A 15714-nucleotide genomic window follows, 5' to 3' on the forward strand; every position below is an offset into this window, starting at 1 on the left:
GCAAGGTCAGGGGTTGCCAGGGGCTGAGAAGGGAGGGAGGGATGAATAGAGCACAGAAAACCGTCAGCGCCAACTACCCTGTAAGACACCGTAGCGGGAGCTGCATGACATCACACATTTGTCCAACCCATGGAATGTGCACCACCGAGAGTGGGTCTGACGTAAACTGTGGGTGACAATGACGTGTCAGTGCAGGTTTGCGTAAGAGGCACCACCCAGTGGGAGACAGTGATAATGGCGGGGGGGGGGGGGAGGGTCTGTGCATATCCGAGAGCAGCAGGTGTAAGGGAGCCCTGACAATTTTGCTGTGAACCTAAAACTGCTCTAGAAAACAGTCAGTACCGAGCGAACAGTGCTACCAAGGGAAGCCTTGCAGAAGAAATGCAGGAAAAGCAGGTGTCGCTCAGAGGTGGGGAGGGGTGAGGAAGGGGGCCCTGGAGCTGGGCTGAGGGCGGGCACCCGGATGGAGCTCTGCACGAACCCCACGCTCCAGCAGCCAGCCTCAGGGCTCCCGGCATCCACCGGTACATTCAGGCCGAGCCTACCATCCTTGGGGCTCCCGGCACACGTATGAGGCTGGTGTCTTCCTTCCTGGAACCTCTGGCCCATGCAGAGGGCAGATGAGAAACCAGTAACGCGTAGATACAGACCACGAGCTCACAACAGCGGGCCAGGGGGTGTGGGACGCCTTCTGGGGGCTGACGTTAAAGCAAGGAGCCGAGGGGCCAGGGGCGCTGGGCTTTCTGGGTGGAGGGCCCAAGCCACGGGCATCCTCCTCAGCCTGTCCTCTGTGTCAAGGGGCTTCCGGGCACCTGTTGCGGTGTCGCGGACACCAGCCACGTCACCCGTACCCTCTGCCGCCCCACGCCGGTGCCGCCCTTGAACTAACTCTCTGGCCGTAGGTTCCGGGGTTCCATCTGGAATGTTGTTCACACACGGCCAGCCACCTCGCATTCACCTGTCCCCCCACCCCTGGGACGGTGCCTGCCACGCAGGAGGCACTCATTCATCGTCAATGAAGAGATGGCCGCACCCCCTTGGTTCCGGTCCGCTGGGCCACTCTCCGGGCTTTCCCGACGCTTGGGGTTTACTTCCAGAGCACGGGCTCCAACGCGGGTCCTTCCGCCTGACCTTTCAGCGTGGGGCAATCCGGGCCCCTCCCACGGCTGCCGCAAGGATTAAGTGAGCGGGTGCGAGTGCCGCCGGGCTCTGGCACGTGGAAGCCACACACGCTGGCGGTCACCGCACGCATCGCAGCGGCGGGATTTTAGGAGGAAAGGCGCGCGTGTCCTTCTGAACTGGGAGAGCAGATACTTCATCTCTTTGAAAAGGGACAGGATGGACGGCGACAGCCAGCACGCAGAGCTGTGCGAACACTATGCCATCACACAAGCACTTCCGTGGGGACCGTCCCTCACGTTCTCCCCGCCCCCTCTAGGGCCCCTCCGGGGAAGCACAGCGAGAGGAGGTGACAGCCAGCCAGCCTGCCACTTCCTGAGCACGGGCTCTGGGTCCCGCACCACCTGACGTCACCCGAGCCCCGTGGGGAGACCCCCGAGTGGGTGGAGGCGGGAGGGGGCTCCAGGCGGTGCCAGCGGCGACCCCTGCGCAGGGCCCAGCTCCCGGGGGCGCCGTGGCCACGGGGGGACTGCTCCCGGGCCACCGTGCACGGCCCACAGAGCAGGTGAATTCATAAACGCGGCCTCCAGACAGACCACTGACATACGGATGGAGAGCGACAACAGGGAGCGGGAAGACGCCTTCCTGACCTGGGGAGCGAAGTTCAAGACAACCCCACACACCGGGGAGGGCGGGGGACGGGCCTGCACAAGCACTGGGAGGGGCTGCTTGTCACGGCCCCTTGAGGAAGAAAAGGGAGTAGACACGTGCAGCCCACGTACCCACGGAGGACGTGCAACCAGAACGCACGAGTAGCTCCAATGAGAAACCTAAACTCGTGCTTCACCAAACCAGATCGTCAGAAGGCCGAGAAATAGACAAAAGGCGATGGGCCTCAGCGGACGTCAAGGAGGCACCGGAAAAAACCAAGGGCCACGCCATCCATGCCCACCGGGTGGCGGGGAGGACACAGAGGAGGCCAGCCAGGCCCCAGCGCCACATGGACCCTCCCCACTAAAGCCAAGCTCGAAACATCCCTGCAACCCGGCGGCCTCGCCCCTGGATGTGGCAACAGCCGGGGCCGCGACATGCGCCAAAACACTGACAAGGACATTCGTGAAGGCAGCCCTCGGGCGACATGGGAAAGCCCCAGTGGAGAAGCCCATTTGGGAACATTTCCACAGGGAAAAGCCTGTACACGGAGCCAAGACGTGCACCATCCCTGGTGGTGGTGGCGGGCAGGGGGGGGTGGGGGTGGCAGGAGGGACGGGTCCTCTGGTTCCACAGCTGTGTTCGCCTTGTGATAACTCCGTGAGCCACACGCTGGTGATCCAGCACCCCCGCCCCCACGTGCACGGGTGTACACACGGAACAAGTGTTTCCACAGACAAGTTTCTTAAGAGAGGTGGTCGTCCGTGACCTGACCTCTGACGGGCCCCGGGACAGCGCACAGGGCAAGGACCATCCCAGCCAGCGAGGCTGGTGCCGGTGGGTGTGCCGAGGGGGCTCCTGCTTCAGTGGGGGAAGGTCAGGCCGCAGAGAACGGAGTGCCCACGGAGGAAGGGCCGAAACGTCGGGGCCGGCTGGCACAGATACCAGGCGAGCGGGGGGGCCGGGGGGCACGCTTTCAGGCATTACTGCCCTGTCCACAGGCCCTGCTCTCCGTGCTCCCCTCCAAGCCCGGAAAACCACAAGGCTCGTTGTCACTTACCTCTCACGGCAGCAGAGAGTGCTGAAGGGTGGCGTGGGGGGCCTGTGCCTCGGTGCCCCGTTCCCAGGCCAGCACCCACACAGTTCAGCGTCAGCTGCACCACACTCAACGGCCCGCTGTGCCGACCCCCGCAGCTTTCTCAAAAGCAAACGAGGCACAGACGGACGCCATGGCAGCTGCGTGCGGGGACACCCTCCCGGGGGTCACGGGAGGCGGGCAGAAGGAGGGATGTGCCACAGGGGGTGAAGCCTGCCCTGCACTCAGGTGCCGCCCTCGACGTTTCTCCCCAAAAAAAGAAGCACACGCACGACAGACACCGGCTGGTGCGGCTACAAGACGCTTTATTGCCCCTGCTCTGTACATCCGACACCGGCTGTTTGCTGCTCGTGGCCTGGGACCAACCCGACGGTCTCCGCCCAGCAGGCCGACCACGCAGACTGGCTGCCACACCCTCCCCCCCTTTCTGGAAAGCTAGAGCCCTGGTTTGTGCTCCCACGTGCCAGCTTCAGGAGGCCCGACACACGGCCGTCCCAGCGTCCATTTGGGAAAGCAAACTCCCCGGTTTCTCAAATGAAGCCCCCGTGTCATTTTTGAACGCATTACTCCAAGTTACAGAGTTCTCAATCACCAAGAAGTTCAGCGACGTGGTTTCCTAATTACCAGACCCACACACTTAAAAATTCTTCCCCCCACAGACACCAAGGACCCTACAGCCGGCCAAGCCTAAGAGTGTGGGATGTTGTGCTCCAATTCTTCTCCTGAAAGAGCAGGTCCCATTTTAATCTCCGTCACAGGAGGATGTCAGCCGCCCCTGCGCCCGCAGGCACCAAGCAGGCACCAGCCGCAGGCTCAGTGCGGGCCCTGCCTGCCTCCGCCGACCCCAGCCAAGGACTCCTCTTCAGACAAAAAGCACCTACAGATGCAAGCAGAGAATCGAATTCCTGCCGCACGGCAGGCAGCACGGGAAGCCAGGCCACTAGCTCCACCTGGTGGAGGAGGCGGGGCTCACAGCGCTGTCACTTCCCACAGAGTTCTAGCACCTTCTTCACCATGGCCCCGATCCCGTCGTGGATGTGGTGGAGCGCCGTCTCGCACATGAAGGCCGGGGTCGTGACCACCTTGTTCTTCTGGTCCACGTGGGCTTCGTGCACGGAAGTTATGGAAAACAGTCACCCGGCAAGGACACACGGGTGGCGGGCATGAAGTGCCACCCTGACCCCCGCCCACCCCCAGAGTGTGCTCCGCCACCCTTCTCAATGGAGCTCCAAATGGGGGATCCTTCCCGCCGCAGTCCCCGCGGCCAGGGTCCACGTCCCATGCCACTCACACCCCGTAACCAGAGCACACGCGTCCCGACCTCAGTGAGCCCAGCGCTGGTTTCCTCAGACCCCTCACGGTGGCAGGCCCCACGGGACCCAGGCCCACCCGCAGACCTGGGCTGCACACACAGGAGCGCCGGCCCCACAGCAACCTCGTCTGAGAAACCGGAACAGAGAGCCGCTCCGAGTGTCGGCCACAAGAGGCCAATCCGACCCGGGACCCTCCCCCGACACAAGCCGAGCTCTCGCCCTGGTCGGGCAGACGCCAAGCGCTGATGGGACTGGCCCTGCCCCCTCCCTATAAGGCGCCCTCCTGGGCCTACTCCAAAGGCCCCGGGCCAGCTCCACCCACACAGCTGCTGGGTGGGCCGGCCACTCTGAGCAGGAGGGAGGTGGGCACTTAACCGAAACTGTCTGTAAGCCAAACGGCCCTCCAAGGAGAGAAAAGCACCTTCGAGACAGACACCCAGGGTCACGGTGTTGTCTCCAGCACCTTCCGGGACACCGTGCTGCTCTGTTCCTTGGGTCTGGGTCCAGGTGTGGACCTGGGTCGTGGTCGGCCCCGGCCCGAGGCTCTGTGTGCACAGTGCTCGGGCACCTGCAGGAGGATCAGGGGCCAACGAGGCCACCGGGCTGGCTCCCGTCCACACCACCGGGGGGACTTCCACCAAAGCCAGGAAACCCCCCGGTACTGCTCCCATCCACGGGCAGCCTCCACCCCACCCTGGGGCGCAAGCTCACTCCCCTCACTGGCAGGCAGCTCCCAGCCTCCCACCCAGAAAGCCATCCCCATCGAGCCTGAGGCCGACCGCTCGCCTGACCAGGTGGCCCTGTGTTCCCCGGGGTGTGCCGAACCCAGCCCGCATCCACCAGGCCGACGGAAACACGGCCAGGGAGGGACACGCGCCGGCATCGGACCCTACACGTGTCACGCATGTGCTCCCAGGTGCCCCCGGCAGTGCAGCTCCCGGTTCAAGAGCCAGAGGAGGGGTCCCCAGAGCCACCGCCACCGCCACCCTGGCTGCCAGAAAGGATATGGTCACTCCCTTCACACAGTGCTTGGCGCCCAGGGCCTTGATGGCCTCTGCAGTCCCCGCGTAGGGCCACTTGCCGCCTTCCTCCTGCTCGTGGCCCACAGTGACCTCGACGCCGCGGAGCACTTTGGCTGCGAGAACGGGAGCGATGCAGCACAAGCTGAAGAGTGAAGGACAGGGTCAGCTCAGGACCACACGAGTGGACGCCAGGCCAGGGGGCGCAGCAAGGCACGCAAACCTCCCTGACCTTGAGGATGAGTGCCAACACTAGCCAGAGGGCCTGGCAGCTGAGAGGTGGAAGCCGGGCCGCCTGGGGCGGCCGTGGCCAACGGGGCGAGGGGTGTCGCAGGTGACACGAGCTTCCGCTCACTCCCCTACGGGCCGCAGTCGGGAGGCACTCCCGACCAGTTGCTCCCGAGCACGGTGGTTCAGCCACACCAGACCTCTGGGCACCAGACATCACACCGGCACCCTGCCCGTGTCAGCGCGTGCTCAGGGGGCACACGGGCCATCCACCAGAGCGGCTACGGGCCGGGCCGCCCCAGCGTGTGGCTGTCGGGGACTGCCCTCCCCTCACCCGGGGTCCACAACCCTTCCAGCCACCGCCCAGACCTCTCTGGGCCACCGTGTTCCCACACAGCCTCTCCTCTGGCTCATCTTCCACAGCACCCAGTTGGTTCTCCTGCGCGGCCTTTAAAGGCCCCGCGGAGGAGCTATCATAATAAGCCACGAAAAAGTATCGTCAAAACAAACTTACACAGTGCTTCAAACCCCACAGCTAACCCGCCTACTTAGAAACCCCGGACAGAAATTTCCCCCAGCCACCAAGTTGACACAGTCCCCGGACCTAGTGTCTCCAGAGTGTCTTGTGTCGTGAGCCTGCACAGACACCCGGCGGCATCGGCCCTCAAGTGGGGCTGTCTGTGTGGCCGGCCGTGCTGGTCTTGGGCTGTGGACACCGAAGCAAGCCAAAGCCATGCGCTCCGGACAGAGGCCCCTGCTGGGACCGTTCCTGCACGGAGGTCAGAGGACATACACACAGGCGGCTGAGCCACTGGGACCCCTTGCTTCCACCTGTGCTCATGACAAGCAGGGCGCTAGGGTCCCCCTTAGCGCTCAGCCCACAGAAGTGGGTTCCACTCCAGTGACAGCATTCTGGGAGAGAGACGGGTGGAGCATGGCCGTCACCTGCTGCCTGTCTCTTCCGAGCAGGCCCGGGACTGAGAAGGCACCGTGCGAGCACACATGCTCCGGACCTGCAGACCCGAGGCCGGCCCCGTTCGTGAGGAGGGGGCTCCCCGCAGAGTGACTGGGCGGGGACTGTCCTTGCCAGGCGCTATATCCCATCCAGGTGGGAGGGTTCTAACACAGCCCTGTTCACACAGATGTCAGAGGGGATCTGGAGTGCTCCCGTCTATACCACAATGAGCTGTCTTCACTGCATCTCTCACCGCAGAGCTCCCGAGGGAGTCTCTCCAACCAGCAGACCCGAAGCCGTGCACTCTGCACGCTCCGGCACACTGACACGGACAAACACCGACCTTCGTCAGAGCAGGGGCCAGGCGTCCGTGGAAGCCGAGTCTCAGGGGCTCAGATCTGGCAACAGGGGCACCATCATGCTCCTGGTGGCAGGTGTGGCCGGCCTCACCACCTGCCAGGACCCAGGACCTCGGACCTCGACAAGAGCAAGGTCCGGTGAGTTTGGGTGTGCAGACAAGTGTGAAAGACCCAAGCACGCAATGAGCGTGCAGGCCCAGAGGAAGGTGCTGGGGAACGGTGCTCGTGTGTGACTGGCTCCAGCCTGCCCGGAGTGAGGACAGAAGGCAGAGGTCAGGAGAGGAGGATGAGCACTGGAAAAGGCTGGCGGTCAGGGAAGGACTGACTGGGGAACCTCCTAGAAGCTCTCTTTCCTGTTAAGTCACCAAGTGATACTGACCTAAGCACACAACTACAGAATTTTCCGAGCTGGAAGGTGCCTAGGACGCCCTGTGAACCCCTCAGCGAAAACAGGCTTTCAGGACGGTGCAGCCCTGCACTCCCCACCCCTACGTACCCGATAGGCTTGCCGGCCTCATGGAACTCCTTCAGGACGCGCTCCACGTCTTTGTGGACTCTGCAGTCTTTCCCGTCCACGGCGAAGGTGCTCCTAGCACGAGAAGAGGCCTCTCACAGTTTGGTGTCCACCAGCCTGGGGCGCCTCCAACCCTACCCCGCAGACGTTATGTGTGGCTCTGCTCCCTCCCCAGCACCCGCGACAAGCAGTTCACGTGTGTGTCGTGTGTTTTGTACAATTACACGTACGTGTTTTTTTCTAACTTTATGTCAGAAAGAAGCAACAACGGCAGCGGGGGAGGGCAGCAGATGCCACAGCGAACCGAAGGTGACAGGGGCGCAGGCCGTGGACCTAAGGCCAGCAGGCCCCCCACTGACCAGGCGCGAGGCGCAGGTGAGAGGACACACGGCTTCTGTCACTGCAGCGATGACCGTGGAGGCGTCCGGCGTGGCCCCCCTCCTACAGCCGGCGGGTGTGCACCCGCACTGCTCTGGGGGGCCACTGGTCACACCCACCGAATCCCAAAGTACACGCTCCCTGCCACGAGCCCCGTCTCTGGGCTGTCCGCTCTGCACACGCGGCTCCTCCGTCCTGGGAGGTCCACGGCAGCGTCACAGCCCCGGGACCGGACAACGGTGGGCGCGAGGGAGGTGTGCCACCTGAGGGGCTGCTGCATCCTCGGGGTGCGTGCACGTCCAAACGCAGCCAACCTTACTTTTTTTTTTTAATGTTTTTATTTATTTTTGAGACACAGAGAGACAGAGCGTGAGCAGGGGAGGGGCAGAGAGAGAGGGGGACCCAGAACCCCAAGCAGGCTCCAGGCTCCGAGCTGCCAGCACAGAGCCTGACGCAGGGCTTGAAGCCACAAACCGCGAGATCATGACCTGAGCTGAAGTCAGTTGCTCAACCGGCCACCCAGGGACCCCACTTTTTTTTTTTAATTTTTTTTTAACATTTGTTTATTTTTGAGAGACAAGCGGAGCATGAGCAGGGGAGGGGGAGAGAGAGAGAGAGATACAGAATCTGCAGCAGGCTCCGGGCTCTGAGCTGTTTGTCAGCACAGAGCCCGACGCGGGGCTCGAACTCATGAACTGTGAGACCATGACCTGAGCCGAAGTCAGACGCTCAACCGACTGAGTCACCCGGACGCCCCTCAACTTTACTCTTTAAACACGTGTCAACTGTACCTCCAAACAGCTTTCAAGACAAAAGGGGAACTGGAAACACGGTGTCCGTCAGAGCTGGGTCGTCTACCCAACGGGATCTGCGTGTGTGGCTGTGAGGTGGTTAGAGGGCCACCGACAAGCCACCCCGTTGGCAGAAAACACAAAGTACAAATCACTGAGCTTAAGACACCTCCACCTCATCAGTTTAACACGACCACGCGTATGAACCTCTGGCGGAGGAAACACGGCCGGGCAGGAGCCTGAGGCCCCACACGAGAGGAACCCGGTTCCCGCTGGGAACTCGCATCCCCAGCGAACTAGCCTTCCGCGTGCACACTGCACAACCGACAACCACAGCAGCCGCAGCCTCGGAGACCAAGGACACGGGAGCCTGCCTGACTTCTAGAAAGGGTGGGAAAAACAGGGCAAGCGACCATAAGCCACAGCTTCCCCCAGGGAAGTGGGTTCAGACAACAGCACTGACCCAAGGCCGCTGCTTCCTTGAGCACACAGACACGGACCCACTGACAACCCAGCGCGCCCCGTGTCTGTTTGTAGTTAACCGAGCGTGGGTGGTCAATTGTGCCGGGGACACAACCCCGACAGACCCCCAAAGTGCCCTCATCCTCAGGGAGGAGCTGAGGGTCACAGATAAGGCTCGTCCTCCCGACGAAAGAACCTCGGTCTGGCAGAAGAGGAAGTCCAGCCAGCAACTCGGGCCTTCCTCTGCTGTCTACTGCCGAGAGGTGCGTGACGGTGGCAGTTGCCTGAAAGGCTGGTTTTTGGAAGACAAAGTGGACAGGAGCGGGAGGCACTGCCACGAGGGGCTGGGAACGCAGGGCTGGGATGTGGACGAAAGCCGTTCAGATGTCTGCAGGCAGAGGGGAGCCGCCAGGGGTCAGCGTACACATCAGGGAACCGGACGTCTGGCTGCGGGGCACCCACAGAGCCAGCCAGGGAGCTGCTACACCGCCGCGGGGGGGTGGCACTGGCCAGCCAAGCCAACAGGGCGAGGGCGGCAGTGAGCACAAGGACCCAAGGCAGCTGCCCCCCACCCCCACCCCACCCCGGCTTCCCATCCACGACAGCTGTGCCAAAGCCGCCTCGGAACGGATGTGCTGGATGGTGAGGCCAGTGCGCAGAGAGCTTCCTGGATGCACACAGAAAGAGGATCTAAAACCCACAGGACGTCAGGCCAGAGCGAGCCCTCCCGGCTGCAGATCTAGTTACCAGGGTGACAACCAGAGAGCAAAACCTTCCCACTTGGGACCAGCATCTGAATGGCCCACCGGAACAGCAGCTTCACACAGACACGGAGACCGGCAGGGCACAGGGTTAGATCAGAGAAAGCCCCTACCCCCCCCCCCCCCCCCCCCCCCGCAGCAGCAGCCCAGGAGCATTCTGGCAGAAGAGACAGAAAAAGCACGTCTGGCTAACTGCTGACCTAAGCCCCAAGCTACGCTGGTTCCCTGTCACAGACCAGCTCCGTGCAGCCCTTTGGAACCTGAGATCCCCAACGGCTGCTCGCGTCCCCACCCCGTCTCCGTCCCCGGCTTCGCCACAGGTGAAAAGCGAACACCCCAGAGACCCCACACGCACAGGTTTTTGGCGGCTCCGAAGCCTCCAGGGAAGACGACAGCATCGTGATCCGCCGCGCTGAGCCGGGCCAGGTCGGTGATCTTGCCGCGGGCGATCCTTGCAGACTCCGTCAGAACGTTCCTGGGAAAGAAGAGAAAAGAGGCCTGAAGCAAACTTTAGCCTGCAGACGACAAAACGGGGTGGGTGGGGGGAACACTACCACAGGACAAGAAACCATGTACTCGGGCCAGGGAAGTGCACCAGCACTTGCACTCAAGGTCAGGACCTAGAGAAGGTGACACGGCCATTTGGAGCACCCGGAGTGCTCAGAACTGGGGACGGATGAAAGACAGGACAGAGCAGGGGAAGGCCAAGGTGCCACACAGGTAAGCGAAGGAAACCAGGGTCAGCCACAGTAGGCGCCGTGCCGTGTTCCCCCAGGCCTTGCAGCCAGGACCAGTGTCCCAGGCAGAAAAGAAAGGGGGGGGCGGCTGACACCAGCTCCCAGGAGAAAGAGCGCCCCCTGTGTGAAGCCAGCGGGCAAGTGTGGCCGTCCCTGCACTGGAGCAAGACTGGAGGAGAAGGAAGGCTCTGAGAGCACAAAGATGGCCCAGGCCTCAGTGACAGAAACACCGTTTCGAGCCAGCTCAGAGATCTGGGGCCCAAACGGGTGAACACGGCACGAGACCCAGCTGGGAGGCATAGCCTTGACCAAAACAAAGGTGGGGGAATGACTCTTGATCTCAGAGTCGTGAATTCAAGCCCCACCTAGGGTATAAATAGTACAAAAAAAAAAAAAAAGTAGAAGTGGGTCAAAACAAAGATAGGAGGAACTTAGCCGGAATTTTCTATCCTTTCCATGTTTTGGTAGGCATTAAAAGATAACAACAGCACGACCACAGGACAGCCTGAGGACGGGGGCTCTGAATGACCGCGTTCAGAACTCACACCACAGGCAGAGTCCCCGCCAGGACAAAGCCACCCAGCATGCCGGCTCTCAGGGAGTTTGTACCAGGCCCGTGCCCACATTCCAGGACGGAGGAGCAGGATCACACCTGGTCTCGCTCTCAGAAGGCTGCCCCTTGGTGTGGTCAATCACGTGCATCTGAGGGACGTCAGGAGCAAAGATCTGGACCTCAGCCCCGCCACGACTCAAGTGTACCAGTACCCTGCATGGAAGAAAATCACACAGAACTGAAACATGCCCAACCCAGCTCTAGCTCTTAGCGTGTTTCTACGAGCAGGGTTTTTGCAGAGCGCCCTGCAGAAGTCTCTCGTGCACGTTAATATCTTACTTGCTTTACAAAAAGTTACAGTTGGCCTGCCGATGACCCAAACGGCCACAATCCAGATTCGCTGTCCCTGAACTAGCCTGCAGAGCCCAGCTAGTCCCCAAGCTCCCTTTACAAACCGGGGTGCAGGGACAGGTGATTCCACTGGTGTCCCAGCCTGGACCCCAGGCTGCTTCAGGGTGGTCTTCCTCCCACAGGCCAATCAACGCAGCCCTCAAGGGTTTGAGGGGGGCTTCCGGTCACGACACTCGCTCTCTCCCGCCTCTCCCATGATAGTCACAGGACTGGGTCTCCCTGAGGGCTGCTGTGTGCCAGGCACAAGTCCAAATCTGTCCCAGACACGGGGCTCTCACTGTCCCCCTTTCAGAGGAGGAGACATGAGGTGGGTGACCCGGTAGAACCACCCTGGGACTCAGGCTCTCGTCCTTGTAACCTGCAGGACTCTCCACACAGGGCTCCCTGCCCACACCCCGGAGGTTTCACGCAGCCCGCCTGCTTTCTCATGCCCCTGCTCCGAGCCCCGCTCTGGAAGCTCTCCTGGCCCTCTGCCGCCTGCCAGCTCTGCCCACTCCAAAGACCACTCCATGTCCAGTGCCCACACCCGCACCTGCAGGCAGGTGCAGGACGGGGAGGGGCCTCAGGCTCCTCTGGGTACGTATGGGCCCTGCACTTGGGAGGCAGAGGTTCCCCAACCATGACCTAACTCTCCCTGCCACCGACTCCAGATCTGACATCTACCAGTCCTGCTCACAAAAGCCTTTAATAAAAAGCCACACATTACTAACATCTGACAGGTTACTGCAAAAACACTGTCTACAGCTGAAGGTGCCTCGTACCTCACAGCCTTCTTTTAAAAACTTTTTAATGTTTATTTATTTCTTGAGATAAACACAAACCATGAGCGGGAGAGGGGCAGAGAGAGAGAGAGGGAGACACAGAATCGGAAGCAGGCTCCAGGCTCCGAGCTGTCAGCGCAGAGCCAGACGCAGGGCTCAAACCCACGAACCGCGAGGACATAACCTGAGCTGAAGTCGGACGCTTAACCGACTGAGCCACCCGGGCGTTCATCGCCCTAGAGTCATGATGACCCAATCCGACCTCAAAGTTAACCATGGGTGGGTGGGGCGCCTGGGTGGCTCAGTCGGTTGGGCATCCGACTTTGGCTCAGGTCATGATCTCGCAGTCTGTGAGTTCGAGCCTGCATCAGGCTCTGTGCTGACAGCTCAGAGCCTGGAGCCTGTTTCAGATTCTGTGTGTCTCTCTCTCTCTCTCTGAGCCTCCCCCATTCATACTCTGTCTCTCTCTGTCTCAAAAATAAATAAACGTTAAAAAAAAAATTTTTTTTTTAAATAAAAATAAAAGTTAACCATGGGTGTTAAACACGAGATGTATTACAGGGTTGTCTCTGAGTGACAACGCTACAAGTGGCACTTAGAGAACTTATCTCTGGCTCCCGCTGTGTGCCTCCCCGTGCCTGGTGGCTCGTTTCCTCTGCCTTTCTAATCAAACATTTCTCCAAATGGCTCAGGAAAAGGCAAAGGGTCCTTCAGGGCTTACGCTGAGGCCTCGTGGAGCTCAGTCCCGTCGTAGACTCCGCATCCAGACAGCACCTGCGGGGCAGCGCGGGGGGGGGGGGGGTGGCGGGTCAAGGGGTACTCCACCTGGAGGCAGCCGGCCAGGGGGAGGGGCGTGAAGAAGAAGAAGGGACTTGCATGGAGAGAGGTAGGGGGCGGGCCTCGGTGGGGTGGCGGTGAGGACCATTAGAACCGCCGCGGGCAGAGGTGAAGGAGGGCTGGGGGACGGCCCGGGGGGTGGGGGTGCTGGGAGGGGGGGTGGTGAGGAGGGCCCGACCTTGGGAGGGGGGAGGGGAGGGGCCTCGGGGGGGGGGCGGGTGAGGAGGGCCCGACCTCGGGCGGAACTGGATGGGAAGCGGCCGTGACCTCTGGCGGCAGCCCCGCCCCATGTCCGCCCGCCGAAGTCCGCTTACCAGCGCGACCCTGGCCCGGGGCCGCGGCGCGGAGCTGTGTAGGGCCGCGCGCGGGGCGGGTGCATGGAACGGCGCGAACGCGGAGGCCGCCGCCAGCCTGGGTGCCACCAGAGCCCTGACCGCCGCCATGACTGCGCGGGGACAGCGGGTCGCAGGGGCCAGCGACCGCGGAGGCCTGAGCGGAACGAGCGTGCTTCGCGCCTGCGCACAACGCGCCCGCCCCGGCCCCGACTCCCGTGAGCGCGCCGGTGGGCGGGGCCGCGCCTGCGCTCCGTCCGCCCGCCCCGGCCCTTCTCCCGCGAGTGCGCTGGTTGTTGTCGGCGTGAGTCGACTCAGTAGCGTGTCCCGCCGCCCGGGGAGCTGCTGCTGCCCTGGGCTCGGGGTCCCGGGCCCCGGGGCGGGAAGCACCCCCTACCCAGCTGGGGCGGGCCGTGGCACCCGGGTCGGGCGCGGCTCGCGGCCGATAGAGAGTCAGACTCCAGACTTCGTTATTGTCAGCACTCCTGGGAGCAGCTCCTTGATGGCGAATAATCCACGTTCACATTTCAAGTCGTCTTTTCGTGGTGTTTGACTCGGGATCCGGATGGGAGCCCCCTCGAGGCTCCGCCTTCCGCATTTCCTGCAAGTTGAGCTTGGTTGGAAAGGCTCCCCGGGTCGGTTTGGGGCGAGGACAGCCACGGGGATGTCTGCTTTCTGCTGCAGGCGCGCGCTGCCTCGGATGCACAGTGTCTCCATGCATTAAATCCTTGCTGAGTGGGGATAGCAGGACTCTTTCAGGTACTAGCTGGAATTCTCCCGTTAAAAATACCTAGTTGTTATCCTGGATTCAGTCCACGTGAGCCGCCTGGATAAGTTCTTTATTATACTTTCCCTTAATCTATTATTTTGCAAACTAACAGGTGTCCAAGAGTTTATATGTAATATATATATTATATACATATGTATAAAACGTTTATTCGTTTTTGAGAGACAACGTGTGAGTGGGGGAGGGGCAGAGAGAGCAAGAGAGACGGAGACAGAATCTGAAGCAGACTCCAGGCTTAGAGTCGCCAGCACAGAGCCTGACGCGGGGCTCGAACCCACGAACAGAGAGATCATGACCTGAGGTGAAGTTGGACTTAATCCACTGAGCCACCCGGGTGCCCCCAAGATAATTTAAGTGGTCACTTTTGGAAGCCACTGGAGGACTGCAGACATATTGTGCATTTCATCCCAAAGCTGCCACTGTCATTGATGTTTAAATTTTTCCATTTTTTAAGACTTAGGGTAAATCTCTGCAGAGAGATCTTCCTGGGAAACTGCAATAACAAATTCAGGATATCCTAAAAGAACCAAAGATGAGCTTGGAACAATCACTGTCTTTATCCCTGAACCTTCAGCCGTGACCCCTCCATTTCTACAGATGGACCCAATTTCTTCTGGTCCCAAGAGAGCCATTCTCAATCCTTTCCCTGCAGCTGGGAACTCTCCCATGGGGATTCTGGCTTCTACACGGCTCCTGGGGGACCAGCGGGTGGGTGCGTTCATTTGTCCCCTCCGTGTCACCTCCAGAACATGAGCTGATAAGAGCGACAGGGTCATGGGGATGATGCTAACATGCACTAGGTCTCCACTTTTGGAGAAGGGAGGGCTACGATGCAGATTCTGATTCATTAGGGCTGGGAGCTGAGAGCCGCCTCCCTGCTGAGCATGTAGGAGGCCGGCCACATCTCCAGGCCCTGCAGGGCCCCCACCTCCCACTCCTCTGTCCCCTCCAGGGTCTGCTCGGCTACACTTTGTCAAACATAACACCGCCGGTTATTTTACAGGCAAAAATGGGTTTGTTGGAGACAGGAGCCCTACCACCAAGCTGAAACTAGTCAAACCACGGGGCGGTCCAGTGAAGGCTCATTTGTAAAGTTGGGGCTGGGGTGGGGGTGAGGGGGCGTTGTAAACAGTCCATTGGAGTAAACTGGGAGTTGGAAGTGTAGTGGATTCCCATTGGCTGGGCCGTTGCCGGGGCAGGAGGAAAGTCTCTCCTGGTTGGGGTCTGCGGTGGACCAGTAGCCATGGGGCTGAGAGCCTCCGCTGCTGGCCTCCCAACTGCACTCTAAACCAGTTCCCACTATCAATGTTCGTAACTTCAACGTGCACATGTGAAACTTGGCAAGAAAGCAGAGGTGAGTTGGAAAGACTGGCTGGTTTTCCAGCCTCCGCGAGCGTGGGGAGAATTGTGGACACAGACACCCGGTGACACCTGCACATGGGCCCCCAAGGGTTACAGGGCCCCCAGGCGCTTGCCCCACCCGCACCCGACCCTGTAGGCCTCCAGGCAGCCTCAGGGAAGAGCTGCACCCAGGTCGGCCCCGTTTCCTGACCCTGGTGGCCCTCGCTACTGAGCCCCTGGGACAGGCCCCCAGCCGGGGAGAAGCTGGTTCTGGGCCCTGCTCGGTGAGGCTTTCAGGGGCCGTCCACG

At 61.1% G+C, this 15714-nt stretch overlaps 1 protein-coding gene across 1 annotated transcript; it reads right to left on the reverse strand.

Annotated features, from left to right (window-relative positions):
- Window positions 1-3154: 3154 nt before the first annotated feature.
- On the reverse strand, window positions 3155-13472 carry GATD3 (glutamine amidotransferase class 1 domain containing 3). The gene is made up of 7 exons (XM_045501203.1): window positions 13260-13472; window positions 12830-12882; window positions 11036-11149; window positions 10002-10121; window positions 7237-7329; window positions 5187-5343; window positions 3155-3975 (listed from the first exon to the last, which is right to left on the reverse strand). Exons 1-7 carry the CDS (start codon window positions 13386-13388, stop codon window positions 3847-3849), a joined length of 795 nt encoding a protein of 264 aa, XP_045357159.1. The 5' UTR covers window positions 13389-13472; the 3' UTR covers window positions 3155-3846.
- Between the last annotated feature and the right edge of the window lie 2242 nt (window positions 13473-15714).

Source organism: Leopardus geoffroyi, chromosome C2, assembly GCF_018350155.1.
Source record: "Leopardus geoffroyi isolate Oge1 chromosome C2, O.geoffroyi_Oge1_pat1.0, whole genome shotgun sequence".
Classification (NCBI taxonomy): Eukaryota; Metazoa; Chordata; class Mammalia; order Carnivora; family Felidae; genus Leopardus; species Leopardus geoffroyi.

Coding starts and splice junctions, on each gene's coding strand:
- GATD3 (XM_045501203.1), bottom strand. CDS start 13,388: ATGGCGGCGGTCAGGGCTCTGGTGGCACCCAGGCTGGCGGCGGCCTCC. Junction 12,883..13,259: donor CCCGGGCCAGGGTCGCGCTG/GTAAGCGGACTT, acceptor GCTGCCCCGCAG/GTGCTGTCTGGATGCGGAGT. Junction 7,330..10,001: donor TTCGGAGCCGCCAAAAACCT/GTGCGTGTGGGG, acceptor TTCTCGTGCTAG/GAGCACCTTCGCCGTGGACG.